General features: G+C 51.2%; 1 protein-coding gene across 1 annotated transcript in view; it reads right to left on the reverse strand.

Moving 5' to 3' along the window:
* The window catches only part of ITGA11 (integrin subunit alpha 11), a 131,271-nt gene extending 107,702 nt beyond the window's left edge, over nt 1-23,569 (reverse strand). The window contains exon 1 of the mRNA XM_023220911.1: nt 23,428-23,569. Coding sequence (XP_023076679.1) covers nt 23,428-23,479 — 52 coding nt within the window. The 5' untranslated portion in view covers nt 23,480-23,569. The remainder of the gene's footprint in view (nt 1-23,427) is intronic.
* Between the last annotated feature and the right edge of the window lie 992 nt (nt 23,570-24,561).

The raw sequence follows: 24,561 nt of genomic DNA on the forward strand, positions 1-24,561 counted from the left end.
GCCCACCTCTGATGACACCTCTGCTACCAAGTGATCCTTCCTCTGGGGCCCTCAGCATGGGCTGCTCATAGCTCTGTTACTCCCTGCCCTGCATAACAGCTGCCTTCCCACCTGCCTTACTCTCTTAGGTTATATGCTATTCAAGGCCACATCCACGAATGGCTTTTATGTTTGGCCAGTGCCCAAAAGATGCAGATAGACTTGCCTACTGGATTTCTCACCTTCTGAGAATCTGTTTTCAGAATCAGTACCTGTTGGCTCCTCCTGCCTTAGTTTACCTCCTAGCTCCCTGATTTAGGTACTGATAGTAGGTACTGATAGGTAGTACTGATACTCTACCTATCGGTACTACCTGATTAGGTAGGTAGTGATAGTTCCTTACCACCTAGATAACAATAATAAAAATAATTGTGTACATGCACAAAGCTCTTACTATTCTGAATGTATTTCATGCTTATAACAACCTTTTGGAGTAAGTATATTATCATTCTCATTTTGAAGATGAGGAAATTGAGGCACAAAGAAAGTCAGCAACTGGCCAAGGTCATACAGCTAGGAAGTGGCCGGGATGACTTTGAGGCCTCATGGGTCCTGTGCTGTCCAGCCTATCACCATCAGATCTTCCTCTTCCCTTTGAGTCACCCACTGTCCTCAGTTTCTTGAGTCCTCCCTGGAGTGGCCTCAGCCAGGTTTGTCCCCTCCTACACCCTCTTCTTCTTCAGACTCATCCATCTCAGCCACATGCTCTAAGATCCTACTCAATACAGAACTGACTGGTGACTCCCGGATCACAACAAGTGGAGTATAGCAGACCTGGTATACCAGAAGGATGGGGCCAGAGTCCCAAAGGCCTTGAAAGTCTGGATGAAGCACCAGGCTGGAGCTGACGGCCAGAGGAAGCCGCTCTGTGGAACCTAAGTGTGAACACCTCCCAGCAGCCTCCCCACAGCCCTGCCCCAGGCCTCCGCTGGTTCTTTGGGCTCCTTTCCATATTGCAGATGCACCTGTGTAAGCAAGAGCTTTCATTTTCCTTGGACGGAGGGTGCTGGGATGGGGTGAGGGAGGCGGGGTTTATCACTAAGAATCTCTGGTATTATCTTCCTCTTCCCAGTTTTACTTGGGCCCCAAGAATCTTCGCATCTAAAAGCAAATCACAGACAGGGAGAGGAGGAGGGATAAAAGACCATAAGCTGGCCTAAGCAAAAAGATGTGGCAAAGTGAACTTCTTGCTGCTATGGGGGAAAAAAACAACCGATTCGAAAGTGAGGAAGTAATGAGCTTCAGATGGCTGACTGTTCCACATCCTCTGCATTACTGCCCCTTTTGCCCCAGCGAGTAGGGAACTTGCTCTGCTGTCAGCCAGCCTTCCCTTCTGCCCAAGGCCATCATTTCAAAGAGGCATCTAGAAAGGCAATGCTAGGTTTGGGAGCACTGCTGGAGGCCCAAGGACCCTAGTCTAGCCTCCTGTAATAGGCACTAGTGAGACACAGCAAGGGAGGGATGAGGGGATGTGGTCCCCACATCAGAGAAGCTTCTAGCTAGTTGAGGGAAGAAGGTCTCCATTAGAGAAGAGCTTGGGGAGTCCTCTGACTCTGGGGAGAAGCCAGGATCCTGCCCTTGGGGACCTGCTGCTCTCACCGGAGACCTAGTAACTCTGCCCTCACCCTGGGAAGCCCCCAGGCAGGTGGGGAGTGTGCGGTTCCTCCCCCATGGGCAGGTGCATGGCCAACAAGGAACTCACAGTGGACTATGAGCGTCCCATGGGCAGCAACTCTGCCTGCATTGCCACACGGAAGGTGTGGAGTGAATATTTAAGTAATAGGATTAGACGTGTACACTGAGCAGAGCAGATTCCCCACAATCTTCTCCCCATCTAGGATTGAGCAATGTGAGGAGGAGAACTGGGTTCTATTTATCCCTTTATGCCACCAGAAGGCCTGGTGCTCAGAAAAATGTGTTGAGTTAAAGTAGAAAATTCAGTTCTAACAACAACAAATTATCAACAACAGCAACAACCCTGGAGTGGTTTCACCCAGGCTTATCCCCCTCCCACACACTCCTTCTTCAAGACTCACCCATCCTGGACCCATGCCCTCTGCTCGCTGCAGAACTGATTGGGGGCTCCCTCATCGCAACAGGCAGAGCATAGGAGACCAGGTATACCAGAAGGACGGAGCCAGAGTCCCAAGGGCTTAAAAGTCTGGATGAAACAGCAGATGGGAGCTGACAGCCAGAGAAAGCCCCTCTGTAGCAGAAGAGAGGAACTGGAGGCACAGTGATCCCATAACTTGTCCCAAGTCACACATCTAGTGGGTGGCAGAGCTGGGATACAAAAACAAGTGGTCCTGCTCCAGCTTGCATCATTGGTCTCAGTTCTTCACTTCTCTGTACGCACACCCTTTGCCTCGGGACTTTGCAATTCCTGCCTCTAAAAGAGCAGAGTATATTTCCCCTAACCACTTGACTTTGGGCTAGGCCGTCTGAGCAGAAGTAATGTGTGCCCATCCCCAGCCTTGGCCTTAGGATGCCTTATCTATTTCTGCTTCCTTGCACTTCTGGCAGCAACGTGAGACGTCTAGTCCACTAACCCCAGGAAAAGAGTGAGAAGTATTCGGAGCAGAGCTGCCCCAGCTGAGTTGTTGCTCCAGCCCCACCTAGCTGAGGTCAACACCCCCAAACTCACGAGCAAGCCCAGTGAGCCCAGCAGAGCCACTCAGTTGAGCTTAGCTTGGACCGGTTCACTCCCCTACCCTCAGCTGACCCCAGATATGTGAACTAAACAATTATTATTGTGTGCCACTGAGATCTGGGGGAATTATTTGTTACAGGACATTATTATAGCAATTGATAATTGATGCAGCTTAGCTCTTAAGTGATGGACCATCAGGGAGGAGGAACAATGTCGCAGAGTGATTGGACAAAGACAAAGAGAAGAGCAGTTGGGGATATGTGGGGACTCGTGGTTTCTGGGATAGTACCCCAATCATTTCCTACTCAAGATCTCATCAGGAAGGCCCAACATTAGGCAGGGCTGGGCCTGGGCCTACCCTGTCAGAGAGAAGTATGGCCTAACAAGCAAATCATGGCCTCTTCCTGCCTCAGCCATGCACCAGCCTGATGGCTGGGTTGTCCTGGATCACTCAGGGAATGGCAGACGCAGACCCACGGCCAGCCAGGCACCCAACGCAGATTCTGTGCTCTGGAGCAACTCTGTGCAGAACGGAGCCTCCAGAGCATGAGGCCTCCTTCACTTCATTTTCTCTCTTTCCAGTTGCTAGGGGGCATGACACGAACTCCCCACTAGACAAGTTATCATTAGGTCAAAGCTGGTGTGTAGCAAATATGTTATGAAGGAGGGGTAACTTATTATTATTATTATTGTTTTTTTGAGATAAGAGTCTTGTTCTGCCGCCCAGGCTGGAGTACAATGGTGTGATCTCGGCTCACTGCAACCTCTACCTCCCAGGTTCGAGCAATTCTCCTGCCTCAGCCTCCCAAGTAGCTGGGACTACAGGCGTGTGCTACCACGCCTGGCTACTTTTTGTATTTTTAGCAGAGAGGGGGGTTCCACCATATTGGCCAGGCTGGTCTTAAACTCCTGACCTCAAGTGATCTACCTGCCTCGGCCTCCCAAAGTGGTGGGATTATAGGCATGAGCCACCGGCACCCAGCCAGGCTTTTATCTTTAAGAACAAGCAGGAATTTTCCAGATCAAATAATCTGTTAGCCTCCAAACTTTGTTTTCCTACAGTGAATCCCACATTTTTTGAACAAAATATATACATGAAAAGTAGACACAAGAAGTGGATGTTGGAGTTAGGACTAGGGGGTAGGGAGGAATTTCCCACCCTCAGTAGCAGACCTAAAACACTTCATTGAAACCTTAGGGTCTCCTGGAACACAGTTTGAGAACTGCTGTATCGAGTTTAAAAAGCTTGTTGCTATAAATGAGAAGACTAAGGCCCAGTGCGGGGCAGTAATGTGTCCGAGTTCACCAGACTCTCTTCATACTTATCTATGTTCACCACCACTCCTTCCGTGTTAGTCTGCTCTACAGCCCTTCAGTTCAATAAACCTCTATTTGGGGTCTATGGAGCTCCAGTTTCCATGGTAGGAAGTGAGGACACCAAGCTGGCTGAGACATGACTTACAGTGTTCAGAGCTTACGGCCCTGCTGGGCAGACAACAGACATGTTTGTAAGTCAACAGAGCCTGAAGTGAAGCCAAGAGAAGTTTGGACTGGGGTGGGGTGATCTGGGTTCTAATCTCAGCTTTGTCATTAACTCTGCTGGATGTCCACTGAGAGCCCCGATGCCTCTCTGGGCCTCAGCTTCCCCATCAGTGAAATGAGAGGCTCCTGCTCTGTAACATCGAAGACCCACCCCGGCACATGTCAGTGAGGTTCCCTTGGGCAGACGCGCAGCTGACTTCCAGTTGTCGGCACTCGAGCATCTGTCTTGAGTCTCAGCAAATAATTTAGAATTGGAAACCAGGCAGTGTGGAGGAATGCAAACTCATCTTAATGTTGGCCGGAGCCAAGCACATTTAGGAAGGGAAATCTCCAGGCAAAAATGATAATATTTTGCATTTCCAAGCCAAGAAAAGAACGAAAGAAAATCACCATCAAACGTTTGGCATTGTCCAGGCCCCAGCTCTCTCTCTCTTCCTTTGCCTGCACCATGGAGACTTGGCTGCAGGGCCCTCCTGCCCTGGCCAGGGCTTCTGGGCACACCCAGATGTCAGAAAGACAGAGGCCTTGGTGGGGGTCCAGGCGATGTGGTCACCTTTCCACAGAAAGCCCAGCCTAGCCCCACAGCTGGACTGTGCTGCTGAAACCTCGATGAGGAGACTTAGGGCAAGTGGGCACATGGCTGCCATCAGACCACCTCTTCATTCAAAACTGGCAGATGCCAGGCAGGGAGCACCAGCTCCTTGAGGCATGACTGTGGCCCTGGAACAACAGAGGCTTCTGTCTCCCTGAGGTCTTCTAGGAACGGTCACTGAGGGGATGGGGGGCTGGAAGGCAGAATGCTAAGGTCAAAGGCCACAGGATGGACTTCTGACTTTAGAATAGCTGGTTCCAGGACTCAGCAAAGGGGACATGGGAGTATAACAACCGCTCCTGAGTGCTGAGACCACTGTGTTGAGAACTAGGCTGGACATCAGAAGACCTGGTTTCTCGACTGGCTATATGACCTGAAACAAATACTTTCCCTCTCTGGACCTCTGTCTCCTCTTCTAGAAAATGAGGAAGTGAGGCCAGGTGGTCTAAAAACATTTCCAGTACTGATGTTCTGAGTCTGTGTGTTCCTCCTCCGCTGGACTTATTTCCAAATCCATCTCCCCTCAGAGGGGAGGAGCAGGCAGACTGGCACTGGGGGCACTCCCATGGGCAGGCAGACGGCCAGTGCCTCTGCAAGTCTATCAGATTGGCTTCTGGGACTGAGGACGTTCCCTCCTTCCCCTCCAGCACTTGGGTCCTCAAGCCCCTCAAGAAAGTGAGCTGTAACCCTTCTCCCCACGGCTTAGCACCCAGCTGGGCCTGCCCTGCTGCTACAGTTGCAGGCTGCCACTGGGGCTAGCCTGGTGATGCCAAGCCAGTTCTTACCATCCTGATACCCTCCTGTGCTCTAGAGAAAACTTGACCAAACTTGGGTCTTTCCAGGACAGGGATGCATCCTTCCTCTTTACTCTTGCAAAAGACACCCCTGTTTTCTGGCTTCTCTGATCAACTTGTCAGCATCTTACTTCTCTACCAAACGACTGCCCCTGGGTGGACTGCTTGTCTCCCTGCTAACTGGGCCTTATCCCCCTGCCTTTTGCTCTGAAGGAAGCTCTATGGGGTCTCTTCTGCTCCTTATTCCTCCAACCACAATATCAGCGCCAGCCACCGGCCTTCCTCGTCTCTGGATGTGTCTCTTGGCTTCCCCAGCCTCTGTGCAGGTCAGAATGCAGCTCACTGGAGAAGACGGGGAGGAATAACGGGAGCAAGAGATTATTTCTCCTGATGGAGTCTAGAGAAAGAGGACGGGTTCAAGAGATGGAGGGTGCTGTCCATTTGAAGGCTGGATAGAGACTGGCCACAGAAGGGAAAAGAGACGGATTTCAGCAGCAGAGGGGGCTTCTGTGGAAAAGCGTCATCTGTCCCCATGGTATGAGCACACCACTCATTTCTCAGCGGAATCTCTGGGGGAGATTATCTCATTTGGGAAACAGCACATCCCCAGTCCACACCCACTGCTGCTTCTGGCAGTGAGCGGCTCCGAGCGCCCCAGTGGTTTGAGGCAAGGCCTGTGTCGTGGAGCTGCAGTCACAGTGTCCACCTTCCCCGGGGGGAGAAGCCCTCGATAGGGATGTGCTCGCATGTCCTCCCGAATGTTAAGCATGTGAAAAAGAACACACCAGGAAGCAGAGAGCTTACGTGTGTCATGAGGGGCTGGGAGCCAGCACTAGGTGATTTCCAGGGTCCGCTTCAGCTGAGAGTCTTGAAGATTCAGCGGGCCTTCATGTGGATGCTCAGAAAGAGTGAAGCAGGTGCTGCCTGCCGCCAGGGCTGAGCTTACCAGATGAACTTGATATTCATCCAAGAAGGGCCTAAGCAGATATTCATCCAAGAAGGGCCTAAGCAGATATTCATCCAATAAGGGCCTAAGCATCCCTCTATGCAGGGCAGCCTGCCATTCACCCACCGTCCTCTGTCAATTCCACCTCCCCTCTCAGCCAGGTCCTGGCGCGTCCTCATCACACACACTGGGTGCCTGCAACCTTGGAGCTTCCTGGCCCTGGCCTGCCTCCCTCCCTCCTACTTTAGTCTTGTCATCTCATCAAAAGCCTTACCTGTTATCTGTCCCATCCCCTCAATGTCCTGTTCTATGGTAGATAAACTAATGCTTGTAAACGAGTGACTTACCACAACAGCCTCCCCTCAGCCATCGGAAGCATTTGCAGCTGTGTATGAGGAAGAATTCTCCAAATCAGAAACAACCAATCAACCAGGGGCTGGGCAGTGAGGGTCCCTTCGCTGGAGTTGCGGAGGAGACCAAATGCCGATAGGGCAGGTGGCATGCGGGCTGAAACAGAGACCTTCACAGAAGCATCCGGAGACAGGGAGACAGAGAACGAGCAAGGGCTGGTGAAAGCCTCGGCTGCCCTTTGTATCTTTTTCTGAAATATCAGGAGTTTGCCAATGGTCTGGTTAAGCAGATGTCAAGCTCAAGGAAAACAGGACTAAAGCTTTAAAGCAGCGAACAGTACATTGAGGTGGACTGTAATTAACAGTTTTTCCTCCAAGCCCTGGACAGCCATCTCATGCCTTCAGAGAGTACATGGATCATCTCCTTCAAGAACAAAGGTCATGGTGGGGCATGGTGGCTCATGCCTGTAATCCTAGCACTTTGGGAGGCTGGGGCAGGCAGATTGCCTGAGCTCAGGAGTTCGAGACTAGCCTGGGCAACACGGTGAAACCCCGTCTCTACTAAAATACAAAAAATTATCCAGGCATGGTGGCAGGCGCCTGTAATCCCAGCTACTCGGGAGGCTGAGGTGGGAGAATTGCTTGAACCCAGTAGGTGGAGCTTGCAGTGAGCTGAGATCATGCCACTGCACTCCAGCCTGGGCGACAGAGAGAGACTCTGTCTCCATAAAAGAAAAAACCAAAAAAAAGAAAAAAAAAAAAAAAAAAGAACAAGGGTCACGGTTTTATGAAAACTAGTGTATTTTTTCTGTCTTACATCATTTATCATTTTCTCTGTGTAGGAAAAGTGATCAAAATGGACCTCCTCTTTTTCTTTTTTTTTTTATTTTTTTGAGACAGAGTCTTGCTCTTTCTGAGTGAGCGTGTGGGACCTTGGCCTCAACGTGGCCCGAGCTCCTGAGGACCCCATATTTCACCCTACCAAGCCCAGGCCTGCCCTTTGAGCTCCACAATCAATTTCCTGGCTGCTTATAGGACATTTCACTTGGATGTCTCATAGCATCTCACATTTCATATGCTGGAAAAGGAACCCAGGTTTTTGCTTCCAAAATGGTTTTTCTCCTCATTGTAGGAAATGGCATTACCACCCACCAGATGGCTCAAGCCAGAAGCTTGGAAATCATTCCTTATGATTTTCCTTCACTTCCCATCAGCAAATCCTGCAGGTTCTAGCCCTCAGTTTCTCTCCAATGTGCCCATTCCTCTCTGTCTCTTTTGCCATACTTGGACTAAGCCACCCTCTTCATTTCGTATCTGGACTTGCACTGGAGTGTTCCAACTGGTCCCTCATTCCAATTTTGCCCAGCTTCAAGCTATGCTCTTCACAGCAGCCACAGTGATCTTTTCAACAGTGTCGACTAGATCCTGGCTCTGCTTAGCCCCTGAGAGTCCCTCCATTGCATTTAGAATAGATTCTAGACCCTTCCCAGGGCCCAGCAGGCCCTGCGGATTTGCCTTCTCACTTACTACCTTCCAGCCTCATCATCTTCCTTTCTGTTCCTCAGATACACCAAGCTCTTTCCCACCTTGAGGTCTTTGCACTTGCAGTCCCCTTTGTCTGGGACATTCTTCCCCAAGAACTTCGCTCACCTGACTCCTTCTCAACCTCCAGTTTTAATGCCATGGCCTCTGAGAAAGGAGAATCCATTGCTATGGAGAATCTGTTCTTCTCCCTCACAGTATCTTATGTGTTTTGCAATTAAAAATAATTACAGGTGGTTATGAGAGCTGTTTGCCTGCTTGGACACTGTACCCTCTCCCACTGGGTTTAAGTTTCACAAAGGAAGGGACCAATGTGTGCTGGAGTCTGCATACAAGAGCTGATTGTGTGCAATCTTCCCATTCAGTGATGTTATGTTGGTAAATTGAAACTGACCATGGTAGGAGGATTTACATTATGGTAATTGGCAAATATTACAAATAAGAATGATAGGAACTCTTTCCATCCCATCCTAAGAGCCAGAATCAGTGTGTCTGTCTCCCCACTTTATCCTTAGCATCTAGAACAATGTCTAGCTTACAACAGGTGATCTATATACATTTGTTAAACGAGAAGGAAAAAATGAATAGAAATATTCAGGCTTCTAAGATCCTAACCTGTCAATAAGGGGTTAAAGGGGAAAATGATAGAGCCTCAGGGAGGGAAGGAACTTAGAGTACTGGATTTGGCTTCAGAAGTCCTGGTTCTATTGCCAGTATGGTTTCTAAATTGCTTTGCAACTTTGGACCAGTTTCTTACTTCACATGGCCCTCAGTTGCCTTATCTGTGAAAGGCACACACAGGACTAGATGATTTCAGTCCCTGTGTAGGATTTTTAAAAGCACATTTATGTACACCTTTACCACTTTCTTTACCCCCTCCACCCCCTTCCTGAGGTCACTTTTACTACACAACTGCAGAGGAAGCTGTTTACATTGTAGTGATGCAAATCATGTAGCGCACAGCCAGTACAGCTGTACGTGGCGGCCCTGCCCACACTGATTCTGGCTTCAGGCCATTTCAAATGGAGCTGAATTGGACTGTGAGTCCCTCCCTTTCCTGGCATACTAACCATCTCAAAGAGCTCAGACAGTTTGGTTTTGGTTTTCCAACTCCTAAGCTTGTCTCCTGCTTGCCATGGGTGTGTGGATCAAGAGCCCTGTGCATGTGGGATGTGCCCCAGCCCAGAGTGTTTGGGCAAAATAAGAGCAAGACAAGGCTCAGGATATGCAATTTGTGGCAGGGTTTTCCCTCAGACGAGAGGAAGTAGGGTGAAGAGGACCCAGAGAACTACTGGGCCAGTCTGCCCTGCTCTTTGAATGCAAACTAAAAAAAGGAATTGTGGGGGCCCTTCCCTTCTAAGCCTGCCGGGCCCGCCCTCCAGTGGATATACCCACACCCATCCGAAAAGTTCTCTGGCTGCATGGAATTTAACATAGATCCACCAGATGCCATTGTCTAGGCTTGGTGGGGATGGCAGACTTTGGGGAGTGCAAGTGTTTTTGTTCTCTGAGGGTTATGCAGAGGTCTTTTTGGTTTTCAGTACAAGCCAATTTTTCATGGTTGCAAAACCATCTCAAATGTCTACTGCTACTTTTAGATCCTTAAAGGAGTCAAGGGCTCATGACTCCATCTGCCTTTGCTAGAAAATGAAGGACTACCATGCAAAGTGGTGAGCCCCCCTCACTGGAGGGATGCAAGCCTGGGGTGGCCATTTGTTTGGGATGTTCAGGCTCTGTTAAGGGCCCTCCCAGGCAGACACTTGGTGCTGAGGCCTCTCAGGGAACTCCTGAGGCCCAGGACCCCTCATGAACTTGTGGATGAGGAAGGACCAACCATGCACTGAGTGTACCCATTGTTTGGAAATAGAGTCCCTGTTGTCAACTTCTTTCTCCTGTTACATCTGGATTTACAATCAGGATCGAGGTTCTGGCTCAGGAAATGTTCATGGCAGCATGGAAGCATAGCCCCTAAAGGGCTTTTAGAAACATGAAGGCCAAACGTTTGTATTAGAAGTGATCGAATGGAAGTCTTGAGAGGTTTGGATGCTGGCTCTCTTGTTTAGCAGCAGATGTATGACCTTGGGCGAGACACTTGACCTCTCAGAATTGCAGTCTCTGGAGTCAGACTGCCTGGCTTCAAACGCCAGGCTGTGACTTTATCATCCGGGTGATCTTGGCTAAGTTACTTAACTTCTATGTTAGCTAGTATTACCGTTGCCATTAACGTTTATTGAACACCTCATCCCTGCCTGACATTTTGTTTGTTTTTGGGCATTATTTCTCATTTTTATATTAATCCTACAAGGTAAGTGATTTGTTTTTCTAAGGCCAGCCCAGGGGGCACAAAAGAACCAGCGGGTAGGCAAGTGTAGGAGCAAAACTGCAAGTTTATTTTTGGTCACCTAAGGTGTGGGGGAGAAGTCTGTCAGCCTCCGGCAAAGGAGGCCGGCAGAGTCCCCCCGTGGGGCTCTCGGACGGACTTCCCACAGTCCTGACATCCCGACAGGAGTGGGGCTCTGAGAAGGCCGTGTGGCTCACTGGCCAAGAGTGGCTTTTCTAGGAGTGGGCGGGCAATAGGCGGGGCACGGGCGTGTCGGGGGCGTTCCGCAGGTGCGACCAGGTAAATCTTGGTCTCTTCCGATTGACGTCACCTGGCGCATGCCCAGTTGATCTGCACCTTCCCGGGCGCCGGCTGCATTTTCGCGCGGGAAGAGTTGGTGGTGAAGAAGAACCCGGAAGTGCACCTCCTTGCCTCCGTTCGTCCAAACAGTAAGCATTATAATTTTTGTTATACATTCTATATATTGTTATAATTTTTGTTATACATACTCTAAAGAGAGGAAGTGAGTTGCCCAAGGTCACATACTTAAGTGTCGAGACCAGTGTTGAAACCTTATGTCAGTGGAACAGGCTCCTAATATGGACTTTGTTAAGTTCAGACTCAGTCTCTCCACCTGTGCAATGGGTTTTGTGTCATCTCCCAAGCCACCAGGGCAGATTCTGGTTTGGTGGTTCCCAGGGATTGGACTGTAATCTGGGGTCTATATTCAGCTCCCACCATCTTCTCTGGGCACTCCCAGCTCCTTCTTGGGTGCTAAACAACATGACCACATTCTGTGGCATATGGATGATGTCTGAATCACTACCCTTTTGTGGGAAATGAGGCATTTTAAATTCCTGCTGCATGCCCCCCGCCCCTTGTTTCCTAAGAAGTCCCATTATATAACTAGGTTTACACTGTGCAAAAACAAGGCCATTCCCCTGTCTCCTTGTGTCATCTTAGAGCCATAGTAAATAGTGATGAACAGCATGGGGCCAGCTGGGCCGACCTGGACTGCCTGCTGTGAGCCAATTTACTCCTTTCTAAGGTTCTCCTCCCTTCCAGGGCCCTTCCTCCCTTCAGCAACCTTCCTTGCCCTGCCCATTTGTAATTGATGCTCAATGGCCACCAACCTCTTCTTTTCTGGAAAGAAAGCCTTTGATAACAAGTGGCCAGGGAAACGTCAGGAATGAATGTGTACCCACCTAGTGGCCTGGGGTCATAAGAAGGGTGATTGGCTTATCTAAAAGGGGTAATTGATTAGTAAATGGGATTTCTAGCAACTGTGACAGGCTGGCGGGGAGATTTTAACTGACTGATTGATTCATTCTTGAACTATTTATCATTTGTGTACTCTGGCCAAGTATTGCTCTAGGCCCTGGAATGCATAAGGAAACTCAACAGACAAAAATCCTTGTTCTCAGGAAGATTACATTCCATTGAAGCAGGCAATATACAACATGAATAAATAAAACAGGTAATAATGTGAGATAGTATTAAAAGCCTCAGAGGCCGGGCGTCGTGGCTCACGCCTGCAATCCCAGCACTTTGGGAGGCCGAGGCGGGCGAATCACGAGGTCAGGAGATCAAGACCATCCTGGCGAACACGGTGAAACCCCATCTCTACTAAAAATACAAAAAAATTAGCCGGGCGTGGTGGCAGGCGCCTGTAGTCCCAGCTTCTAGGGAGGCTGAGGCAGGAGAATGGCGTGAACCCGGAAGGTGGCAGAGCTTGCAGTGAGCGGAGATCGCACCAGTGCACTCCAGCCTGGGCGACAGAGCGAGACTCTGTCTCAAAAAAAAAAAAAAAAAAAAAAAATCCTTGGAGAGACTAAAGCAGGGAAGGGTATAGGAGGGGAGCTTATGGCATGCAGGACGGTTGAATTTTAGGTAGGAGCCCGAGGTAAGGCCTCAATGGGAGAAGCATGTTGGAGTAAAGACCTGCAGGAAGTGAGAGAGGTTCTCGGGGAAGAGCATTTGAGGCAGAAGAAACAGCAAGTGCAAAGTCTAAGGTGCCTGGTGTGTTTCACGAACAGCCCGGAGGGCCTGGGGGTGGAGCGGAATGAGCCAGTGGGGAAGGCACAGAGGATGAAGTCAGAAAGGCAGGGGAACCAGATCACACGGGACCTCTTACTCAGAGTAAGCGGGGAGCCCTGGAGGGTTTGGAGCAGTGCTGGGACATGACATGATGTGACCTGCATTCTGGTGGCAGCCCTCTGGCTGCTGGGTGGGAGATCCTCAAGGTACAAGGGCAGATGCAAGGAGGCCAGTGAGGGGGGCTGTCGCCACAGGCCATGGGAGCTTTTCTCTCCCCTTACCCCTCATGTAACCTGACTCCTGGCCTTCCTCTTTTGGGCTGAGCAGAGTGGGGAAGACGGATGGGAGATCAGAGCCTTCACACAAGGGTGATGTGGGGCCAGCTTGGGTGGGGGTGGCGGTGAGGGGCTGGGTTTCAGATGGGCTAGAATGCAGACAAATCCATGCTTAAAAGAGAGGACATTATGTAGCCCAGAAATATGTACAATTATTATTAGGTGTTTATTAAAAATTTTTAAAAAGAGAGTTAAGAGCAGTGATACTCTCGGTGGCAACTGGGACATGTTCAGGACGATGGCAGGGACTGCTGGTGAGCCTGCCGGTGCCTTTGCCCCTGGCTGGCCTCACCGTCAGCAGCAAGCACATTCCACAGCTGACGTTTGGCTTGTGGTCTGGCCTGGCCCTCTGGTTGGTTTCTTCTGCTCTAAGAGGCTTTTAAAGTCAGAATTTGAGTTCTCTTTAAGTTTGGGGCATGAATCACTGCTTCTGGGCCTGGAAAGGGGTGGAGGGACAGAGTCTCCGTGCTGCGGGGCGCTGTCTCTCACTCAGGCTGGTACCACTGAGGCACGTCTGTGTGAAAGCTCCCAGTCAAACCACTCCAAGTCCGACTACTCACTGGCATGCTCCCAAGCAACATTCCCCCCTGCCTGAGGGCCACCTCCACCTGCCCACGAGCACTACAAAGTCATCGTTCAGGCCTGACTCCACTTCCCCTGTAAAACCTCTCGTCCTCTCACACCTCTCTTCAGGTTGGTGACACCGCCCTTGGTCTCCCAGACACCTTTCCTTTTCTGGTGACCGGGCCCTGTTAAATTCTATTGCCCCTGGGTTCACTCCTTTTGCATTTCACCACCTCACTTCACTCTGGCATCCCCTTGCTGGGTCGCTGCAGTAGCCATTCCACCTGCTCCCCATCGTAGCCCTGCTGTATCCAGCCTCCCCCTCCCACCTGAGGAAGCTCCTCCAAGCACAGATAGAACATGTCACTGCTCTCCCTCAGAAACCTTCCATGGCTCCCATCTGCTAAACCCAAATGCCTTAGTTGGCTTTCGGTTTCCTCTCAGTGACCTCAGCCCACTGTTCTGTTCTTGCCTACAGCACACACTCCAGCATCCTGCCAACCAAACCTCAGGCAGTTTGCCCACATGAACTCTCTACCTAACTCTCTTGCTGCCAGACCCAGTCCTTCTTACATTTACAAACAATCTCTCTCCACCTCTCAAATCCCAGAGTCCCTTATCTTTAGCTGTGTCGTAGTCATTACTTCCTCCCTTGCATTGTAGTTACTTATCCAAAAATCTCTCTCCTGCTAAACCATAAGCTCCTTGAAAGGCAGGAGTTATCTCTTCTCATCTTTTATCCCCCAGAGCACCTCCCAGGGCCTGACTCGCAAAGGCTATTGTGCTATCACCTCCTGGAGTGCATGTGCAAAGAAATTTAAGACATCTACCCTGCCCTTAAATAGCTTTCCATTTACTTGGACAGAGAGTTCTTTTGTTCATTCAACACATCTTAATTGAGTGCCTGCTATGTCTGGCGCTGTGCAAGACCTGGGGGTACAGCGGCTGATTAGAGATATGGTCCCTGTTCTCCTGGTGCTCCCTCTGCAGCAGGGGAGATGTGCAGTCAGCTGGAATACTGTGTGGTGGGGGAAGTACAGGATACCTTGGAATCACACAAGTGGGGCCCCACTTGACTGATTGAGGGGGTCAGGGGAGGTTTTCAGGAGGAAGTGGTGACCAAGCAGAGACCTGAAGAATAAGTGGGGGGCAGCCAGGAGAAATGAGGGGGAGGGTAGAATCAGACATAGGCAACAACAGGAGTGAAGGCCAGGGACAGTTCAGTGTGTTTAAGAAACTAAGAAGCTCGGTTTCATTGGGGCTGCTGTTGGGGTGTGCACGTATGGCTCTGTTAGAGGTGAGTCCTGAGTGCAGGCCATTCCTACCTGGTCTGGTTGGCTCTGTCAAAGAGTCTGGACTCAACCGAATGGTAGTAGAGAGCCACTGACGATTTAGGGAGGAAAGGAAGACAACTCTGTTTGTTTTTGAGCCTCGCTTTGACGGCTGTGGAGAAAGCTCTGGATGAATGGGGGCAAGAGGGACAATGAAACCTGAGCTGGGGACCTCAGGGAGGTCCTGGAGTCCCCCTGCTCAGCCCACCCCCAGGCCAGCCTCCTTCTTGCTGACGGACTATTCCTTCCTCACCCAGCCTGGGCTTGTCGTTGCTGGTGTCCCATCCCGAGTCAGGTGATTCCTTCGCCTGAACCCTCACTTTGACTTCAGCAGAGCCCAAGATCACAGGGTTGGAATGACCCTAATGGACTTCGATCAACCCCTGCCAACACCTCCCATAACCCCCCGCCCCAGTGCTGGTACATCTGTCTGTGGACAGCTCTGACTGGCATCCTCAGCCAAATCAATCTATCTGTAGCTCTTCTTTGGTTTTCCTGGTCTCCCCCTTGGGACCACACAGGCATCAAGTGGCTTATGCCTTGTAGGGGACACGGAGAGTATCTCCAATGAATCACTCCCCACCTACCAACTCCAATCTGCAAAGTCCACCTTGCACTCAGCTTCTCAAACTCTCAAGCTGTGTCTCCAACCCAACCCAGCTGTGAAGCCTGTAGCACTGCAGGCTGGGCAGTTCCAGCAGGACTGAGAGTCAGGAGAACTGAGAACTGGTTAAATCTTGGCTTTACCACTGGTGTTGTGTGACCCCAGGCAAGTCATTTCCCTTCCCTGGAGAGTGTTTGGTTTTTTGTTTTTTTTTTTTTTGCATGACTGGGACTGGGTTTACATTATACCAGTGATCCTCCATCTTGGATGCCCATTAGAGTTATTGGACAGCTTCAAAAAGTGTCCCTGCTGGCCCCAATGTGGAGAGTGATGATGTGTTCTGGGGTGGGGCTGGCACAACAGTTTTCTTCTACATCGTTGTTCTCACACTCACCCAGGATGAAGGACCACTGGATCTGCTGGTCCCTGCCTTCCCTCCTAGCACTGACTCTCTACAATTCCATGCCAGAATGAGATGGGAGGCCCATGTGAGCAGGTGAACAGGAGTCACCCCTTATTTAGAAGTGCTGACCCTGGAGGACCATGCCCATATAAATACTTGGGGCTGCCGAAAGGCCAGGAATTTTAAGTACCAGCTTCTCAAGTCTGCCAAGGTGGAAACTCCAGAACCCAATGTTGAGGATGCAGAGATCCCCTAAAAAGGTTCCCAAAGAAGTCTTGGGGCAATAACTGGAGGCAGAATCATCTTAATTCCATGGCTTAAAAATGACCTCACGGCCCTGGCGTATGCCTTTAGAACTGCTCCATGGACACCCCTGCCCTCCATGTACATCAGTGTTTGGAATGAGCCCTGCAGTCTGTGGGATCTGTGGGGCACCTTCTGCATGTTCCTTGAGGCAGAGACTGCGCTTTATCTAATTTGGAATTTCCAGAACTTGGCGGTGCCTGGGGCTTAGTGGGTGCTCAGTACATGCTGGTGAAATGGACAGGCCACTCAGTTTTTTTCATCTGTAAAGTGGGATCATGGTGTCTTCCTTGCCAAACAACAGGCCCATGGGGAGAGCCATGTAAGCAGGGCTGGTTTGATGAGCGCTTGGCCTGTACAGTGACTGAGGGCCTCGTGTTCAGAAAGGCCCTGCACTTGGTGAATGCTCTGCTGTGGCCATCTAGAAATTCATAATAATTTTAGAACAAGGGGTCTCACATTTTCATTTTGCACTGGGTCCTTCAGATGAAGTAACTGCTCCTGCATGTGTCATATGTGGTTTGAATAAACCCAGAGAACCCTGTCTACAAACTATTGATGGGACTTTATTATGGCCACCGATCTCTGAATGTAGGTGGCTTTGAGTGTCAGGGAGAGAGCAATTCCAGGAGATGGAGAGGGAGTGGAGACTGCTTTGTGCCTTTCTGCCTGGAGGAAGTGGGGGCAAGGGCTTCAGTTTCTCTATCCATCCAATGAACAGACCTGTCTCAGCAGGACCTCTGGCCTCACCTGGCCTGGCCTGACTGACAGAAGGAATGTTGGGAGTGCTCTTTGCAGAGGTACACCCACTTGCCCATTCCACAATTTTTCCATGGCCTTCCTGAGGCCCAGTCCTCTCATCTTCAGGGAAGAAATGGGTCCTAAAAATCCGCAGGGTCAGGATTTCTGGTTGTCTGGCCTAGCTGAGTGATGCTGCTGGGGGAAGAAAGCTGTCAGCACCAGCTGCGCAGGCAGGAGCCCCTTCTCTGTGTCATCCTGTTTGGAATCCCGGAGTGCATTGCTATAGCAACTTGCCTAATTCACCCCACATGCCACGTGGAAAAACCTCTGCCCGCTTTAGAGCTGCATCACCCAAGCCACAAGCTGGGTTCTTCTACATTGTAGAATGAGGCTGCCCATCAGCAACAAGGGCTGGGGTAGGACGTATCTGACCAGTGATGGAGTAGGGGGCTGAGTGGTTGGACTACACCAGGTAGGTCTTCCAGCCTCACCTGTTTCATCTGCTGGCTGGCCCTTGTGCCTGACATCCTACCATTAGCCCTTTATTCCTTGGGCTAAAGGCACAGCCAGTTGAAATGGAAATCCCTCTGGGTAGAACATATCACGTTGTCATCACTTATTAGTGCGGTTCAACATGAGTTAACTCATTAGGCCTGAAGCTCAAAGAAGGTTCTGATTAGCGGAATGGGAGCAGGCGGGGCAGGCAGGAGAAGGTCGCCAAACCTTGACCCTGAGAATGGGCTGGAATGACAGCCCCTGGGAAGTCAGTGTTCCAGAGTATTGGGCACCTGGGGGCAGGTGGCAGAGCCCGGTGGGCCCTGAGCCGGGTGGGGAGAGGGGAGGGGGAGAGACGTTCTCACATAATAAGTCATCATAGGAGGACCACTTCTACCAAGCCAGCATCTTGTTGGAGGAGTCACTGTCTAGCTGGGCCTAGAAACTGGTGCCCCTGCGGGGGTGGCTGTTTGCATACTGATCTCAATTCTCCAACAATTCCCCAATTCCCCAATTCCTCAGCTATTGAAGACAGCTCCTTCAACAAGGACAACTTACTGTCTTTCTGTGCTCTCAAGGTCCATTTCCTGAAGAGAGTATGGTGCATGGATTAAAAGCAATGGCCCTTGTAATCCCAGCACTTTGGAAGGCCAAGGCAGGCAGATCACCTGAAGTCGGGAGTTCAAGACCAGCCTGGTCAACATAGTGAAAACCTGTCTCTCCTAAAAATACAAAGATTAGCTGGGAATGGTAGCACAGACCTGTAATCCCAACTACTCAGGAGGCTGAGGCAGAAGAATCGCTTGAACCTGGGAGGTGGAGGTTGCAATGAGCTGAGATCATACCACTGCACTCCAGCCTGGGTGACAGAACAAGATTGTCTCAAAAAAAAAAAAAGCAGTGGCCTTGGGATCAGAAAAATCCCAACAATGTCTCTTAGTCTATCGACATGACCTTGGATAAGCCATTTAACTTTCTATGTGTAACCCGGTAGTGGAATGGCAGAATTGTAGTAGTGACTTCGTGCAACTGTAGCAAGGCCTTATTGAGATGTGAGAAGGTGCTTGATACAGTGCCTGGCATCAATCAAATATTAAATGATGGGAAGAGTAATAATGCTTCTGTTAGCTGGGGGCTTATTGGGTGCCAGACACTGTTCTCAGCACTTGACACAAATGAATTACATATGGACCATTTAACCTGATTGTTGTCCTATGAAGTCATTATTCTGACCATTTTACAGTTGAGAAAAATGAGGCCTGGGGGGCTTATCCAGAGTCACCCAGGTAGAAAGGATTTGCATCCGGGCAGTCTGGGTCCTAAGCCCACACACATGCTGATTATTCCTGCTGCGTGGTGAGTGCTTCAGTGAAGGAGGAAGTGAGAAACAGCAGGGAGGGGATTTGGCCTCACTGACTTTTTCCTCCAGGTGGGATTTCACACGTCTTGTGACTCAGGTCTTAAGTATATAGTATGAAAACTCTCCATGGAATTTTTTTGCAGCTCACTTATTTTAGATTTACAAGATGACCAACATCAGTCTCTTCCTCTCCTTCTCCTGTCAGTGGTAACAAACTTAATGGGCATTTGATGAAGAATTCACACAGTTAGGATCTGCATGATGGGGTTGTGGAGGGTTGCCCTTGGACCACAGCTCCTATAGAAAGCACTCCGTGCTGAAGATGTGTGGGTGTCTTTGGAGCTCACGACTGCTTAGGGAAAAGTTCCAAATGGCTATGAATCCTTGATGGTGGCCTACAGTTGGTGGGGAGCGGGTGGGCAGGGAAGGGGACTTCAGTGATGAGGATTAGCAGAGATACCACTTTTGAACCGTATTAGAGGATTTTTAAAGCTCATTTTGCAACTGACCTTCCCTGAGTCAGCCAGAGCCCATCACTGCCTGGGGAGGGTTATAATGGATCCTAGAACAATGTTCAACTTTGGCTCCCAAAGTAAGCTCTGGAAGCCCATGATGAGACAATAACACCCAAAGTCAGGCATTGTGGAGAAGAAACAGGGGCTTTTAAAATTCCCCAAATTCCCTTCTACATAGCAAGAGCCAAGCCAGCTCAGCTTAGAACATAGTTTTATCCTAAGTGATAGGAGCTGGGAGTGTTGGTGGAAGGGAGGGAGAGTGGAAGGGAAGGTCTCTGCTGTTAGAAGAAGGAAGAGCTCCTCACTACAGGAGCGTAGAAAAAGAGGTTCAGAGAGGGCAAGGTTGAGAGGTAAGATACTGTCTGAGTTCTTCCAGGGCTCACAGCCTTGTGTGGATGGGCTGGGAATGGGGGGAAGAGCGTGGAGATAGACAGCCCATCTCTAGGGGTCCACTATGGGTAGAGCTGGGGGCATGGTGAGTAAGTAGAAAAAGAATGAGACTCCAGGGCCTGCTTGTGATATGGAAAGATCCAGAAGCTCCTCAGCTAATGATAGCTGAGGGTGGCGAAGTGACAAACTTCCCCTTCTTCCCTGCTTTCCACTGGGAAGGAGAGGCTGGGAGCAGGTCTTGGACCTCTGTAGCCTTTGTACACCCGTGGTGTCTAACACTGTGCCTTTCCACAGGATACTTTCTGTTGGGTAGGACCTCCACCCACAAGGGCCATGTTGCATGGTATAGGCCTTCTCCACTACCACACCACAATACATCCACATCAAGAGCATACTGACTTCAAGACAGCCCCGATGGCAAACAAAGAAAACAACAACCCTGAGTTCTTATTATGATCAAGAGTTTGGGCCAAGGCTTTGGGGAAGGGACTAGGAAAGTCTTAACTTATTTGGGGCCCCAGCATGTATATCTCCTCTGATTCTTCAATGCACTTCCTCTAAACTTCTCTTGCAAACGTGAGTTTGAAAATTCTATCTCTGTGTCCTTAGATCCTGAAGAGTCAAAACCTTGAGTGCTGCTGCTGCTGCTGATGATGTTGGAGAAGAAAGACAACCTCCGTGAGTGCTTAATACATGCCTAGCACTTTCTAAGCATTAATCTTTGTGATAACTCTAAGTTCTATTATTACCCCCACTTTGTAGGTGAGGAAACTGAGGCACAGAGCCATGGAGTAACTTGCCAAGGGCACAGAGCCCTAACTGGTAGGGTGTAGGCCAGTCCCAGGCAGTGAAACTCCAGGGCCTCCACCCTTACACTGTGTCTGATCTCCCTTTGTGTCTTTATGGAGCCTGGCAGATAACAGGTGCTCAGCAAAGATTATCACCCTTACTACAGATAGGTTATGACTGTGAAGCTCTGGTCAATTGATCTCCTCTCTCTTTGGACTTGATTACTTCTTGTTTTAGGCTTTCCTGATAGTTTTGTCTACCCCATCACGCTGTCCAGCCTGCAGCAGGAGCTTTGGGAGAGTAGACGCTCTGAGGTCTCACTCTCAACGTGGCCTCTGACAGATTCCCTGCCCAGACAACCATCACCAGTAGACAATCCTCACATTGTCCTTCCCGGTAATCCTCACATTGAATCCATGCAATGCACGGATGAGAGGTCAACATCAGTCCTGTCCTGGAGCCTGAGGAATGAACCCAGTGATCCCTGAGACCCTTCTAGTCCTCAAAGTCCACACTGACCAGAGTGGTTTAAAAATATTCATCATCTTCTTTAATTAGTCTCAGAAAATAACACTCCAAAATACGAACATTCTCACTTTAAGGCCCATGCACACTCTACACACTTTTTCAGGGCCAGTTCAAATGATATCTTCTCCTCCAGGAAGACTTCCTTGCTTAATCTGGCTGAAATTGAACTTGTCTTGTTTGAACACCCAGCCCTTCGTTTCCCCGTGCCATTCACGCCCTCGTGCCTCTGTTTAGCTTTCCCTGGCCTTGGCTTGTTCTCAGTTACAGGCAAGACCCAGATTGCACACATGCTTGGGCCCCACCCCCAGCTCCTTGCAAGCAGATGTCGTTGTTCCAACATTGATTGATATGTTTAATGAATCCCATATTTCAAGAACGCAACTGACCAGACGTAACTCAGGAATGGTTTTTGCCATATAAGCAGAGCTCTGAGTCACAAATCCTGTGTCTTCAGAGGTCCTTTAATATCCTTGTTCTTCACCCCCTCCTCCTTGAGTAGCAACAACATTAACAACCATTGATTAAAGCCTACTGTGCACCCAGCCCTGTGTTAAGGGCCTTTCTTACAGTGCCTTACTGCATCCTGACAACTTGACTGACAAGGAATTTGTGTCTCCATTCCTCACATAAGGAAACCTGTTGGAAAGGTTGCATTACCAGTCCGATATTGAACAGCTAGCGGGATGTAGAGCCAGAAGTGGAAGCCAGGTCTGATTCCAAAGCCATTGCTCTTAGCTTCCTGAGGTACAGGCTGTCCTTAGCCCCTAAGGCAGCCACTCCTTCCCAAGTTTCTGATGGAGCCACCTATCTGGAGTCACACAGGACTGCCTCTCTTTTCTTGTGGCTGGATCTCGAGTGATATGAGGACGGCTCCTGGAGAAGATTCTCCCCTCCTGTCTAAATGCACCTAAATGGGCTTGGCCTCCTCGGCAGCTGGCTTCTAGATGCATGTTGGCCTGGTGGCAGTTCTTCCCCTGCTCTCCATTCCAAGCCCCCACAGCTCAATGCATCCATGATTGTTTTAAACTGTGACTCTAGGAGTCCACTATCAGAGGCCCATTCAACCATGGGCCCTCTGAGAAGCTCCTCTGCAGACCGACAGGAGGGCGGACTTGCTTTGCGTGGTACCCGGGGACTGGGGCAAACAGCTGCGGGATGGGGGTCTCCACCTGAGCTCCCTGAGGGCACCTCTCCCACTACCACCGCATCTGACCCCCACTACTGGCCCCAGCTCGGGCCTGGAGCCCACGCAGAAGGAAAGGCAAGGTCGAGCGCCCACGCCCGCCCTTCCAGTAACCTAGGCACTGGCCCTTGCTAGAGCACTGGGCCGCCTTCCACAGAATAGCATCACTGGCGGCCGCCCCCGTGGAGGGTGGAGCCGGGGCGCCCGGCGTGTGACGGCCGGGGCCAGGGTACCCTAGGGAGGAGAGCCCAGGGCTGGCCTCCCGCTCCCGGCCGTGAGCCCCTCGGGCCGGAGGTGCCTGCCGCGCCCAGACACCTGGAGTGCATTAGGCGGCGGCGCGCGTCTAGGCGACGGCGGCTTTCCCCAGATTATTGAATAATTGCATAATTCCGAGCGCGGGTTGGGAGGCGATGCCGGGTCCCTACCCCGGGTGTCAGGTAACGTTTCCCGGGGTCCTACGTTGCGTGGCTGCGTCCCGCCGCTGCTGGCCGGGCCTACGAGGGCTAGCCCCCGCCTACCGGCCATACCCCAGGGGCTTTGCTCTGTCTTTGGCCGGAGGGACTCTGGGCAGCCCTCATCCCCACCCCTCAGCCCTCCGGGGCCGCCGCGCCAGCTCTCCAAACTTTGAGATGCTTCCCCGGAGCCAGGGAGGGCAGCTGGGGCACACTCTCTCGGCGCTGTCCCCTTCCCCAGCCGGGGCCGCGCGCCCTCGGCGCTCCCGGGACACCCGAGTGCCACTGGCAGCCGTGCGGGAACCCCGGCGTGGGCCTTGGAGGCACCCAAGGCGCCCAGGAGGGCCACCAGCTCTGGGCGCTTTTCAACTCAAGCCTCTTCAACTCTTCCCAAGCACACCAGAGTCCCAGTTCTCAACAGCCTCCGCGCACCTCCCTCTTTTGCGAAACTTGACGAAACCGCTAGACTGGGGCCAGTCCCTGGGGGACCCACGTCCCCAAGAGCAGCCAAGGTCTGACCCTGGGAGGAGCGTCGCGTCCCGATCCTGGCCGCTGGATCCAAGCCCCGAGGGCCCAGGGAGGGACTCCGAGAGGCAAGGGGAGGCAGAGGGTGGGCACGTACCTGGCCACAGGCTGAGGGCCCAGGCCACCACCAGGCCCCTGGGCAGGTCCATGGCCCGCGGTGCGGCGGCGGGGTCCGGTGTCCAGCGGCGGCGGGGGGCGGCGAGCCAGAGCGGCAGCCTCCTCGGCGCGGCGCCTGCAGCCTGCACTGCGCGGGGCGCCGGGCTCCCTGACAGCAGCGGCTCATTCAGAGGAAGTGGGAGGGCTCGAGCGGCGGGGAGGGGCGCCGGACACCACTCCGGCTCGGGCTCTGGGCCACCTGGGCAGGCGGCGTGCTGCCTCGACGCGCCTCCACAGCGCTCCTTCTCCGCCAATCCTACGTCAGCCTCTGGAGAAAACTCCAGAGAACCGCTCCTGGGAACCCCCTCACCAGTGTAGCACCGCACGGCCTCAGTCAGATTCTGTTCCGGAAAAGCGGTTTCTATTACCATTTCCCAGTAAGAAGACATTCACAAAACTCAGAGGGTACCCAAGTTGACTCAGAAACACCTGCTGGAACTCAGGTCTCCCTTGGCCAAGTGAGTGGATGTCCCTCAAAGATCCATTCTGAGACATCCCCGTGTCTCCCCGCACCCTGAGGCTTGAATTGTAGAGGCTACAGTGTTTCTTCTGACCCTGGAATACATGCAGATTCGTCTCCACTGCCACTCCCCAAGCCTCCACACCTGAGGCATTCCAAAGCACCCAGGGACACCGTGCACCCCCTCTTACCCTAACATGAAGCTCTTCTTTGGAACCCTGCCACCTTCTTTCCCCTTCTAATCACTGACAGTTAAATTCAATGCACATTTATCTCAAGAGCTTTAAATCCAGGCCGTGGACCTCCACCGCGCGTGTGGAGGCTGGCTTTTCCAGCAATGGAGTAAGCCAAGGCAGAGGGTAAGATGGCCAGGATGCAGGGAAAGCCACAGCACAGCGCCCTTTCCCCACTTTCTCAGGAAAGGCTTCCTTCACCCCCTCTTCCCGTCCCCACCAGGTAGGGTCCCAGACACATGCTGATATTCCCCAGCCCGTTCTCCCTCATTTCTCTTCATTGTGCTTAGCAGAGGAGCTAGACATCAATTGGTATGATTATTTGACTAACTTTTCTCTCCTGTGCAGACTGAAAACACCAACAGGGTAGAAATCTCTGGTT

The sequence above is a fragment of the Piliocolobus tephrosceles genome, chromosome 6, assembly GCF_002776525.5.
Source record: "Piliocolobus tephrosceles isolate RC106 chromosome 6, ASM277652v3, whole genome shotgun sequence".
NCBI classification, from domain to species: Eukaryota; Metazoa; Chordata; class Mammalia; order Primates; family Cercopithecidae; genus Piliocolobus; species Piliocolobus tephrosceles.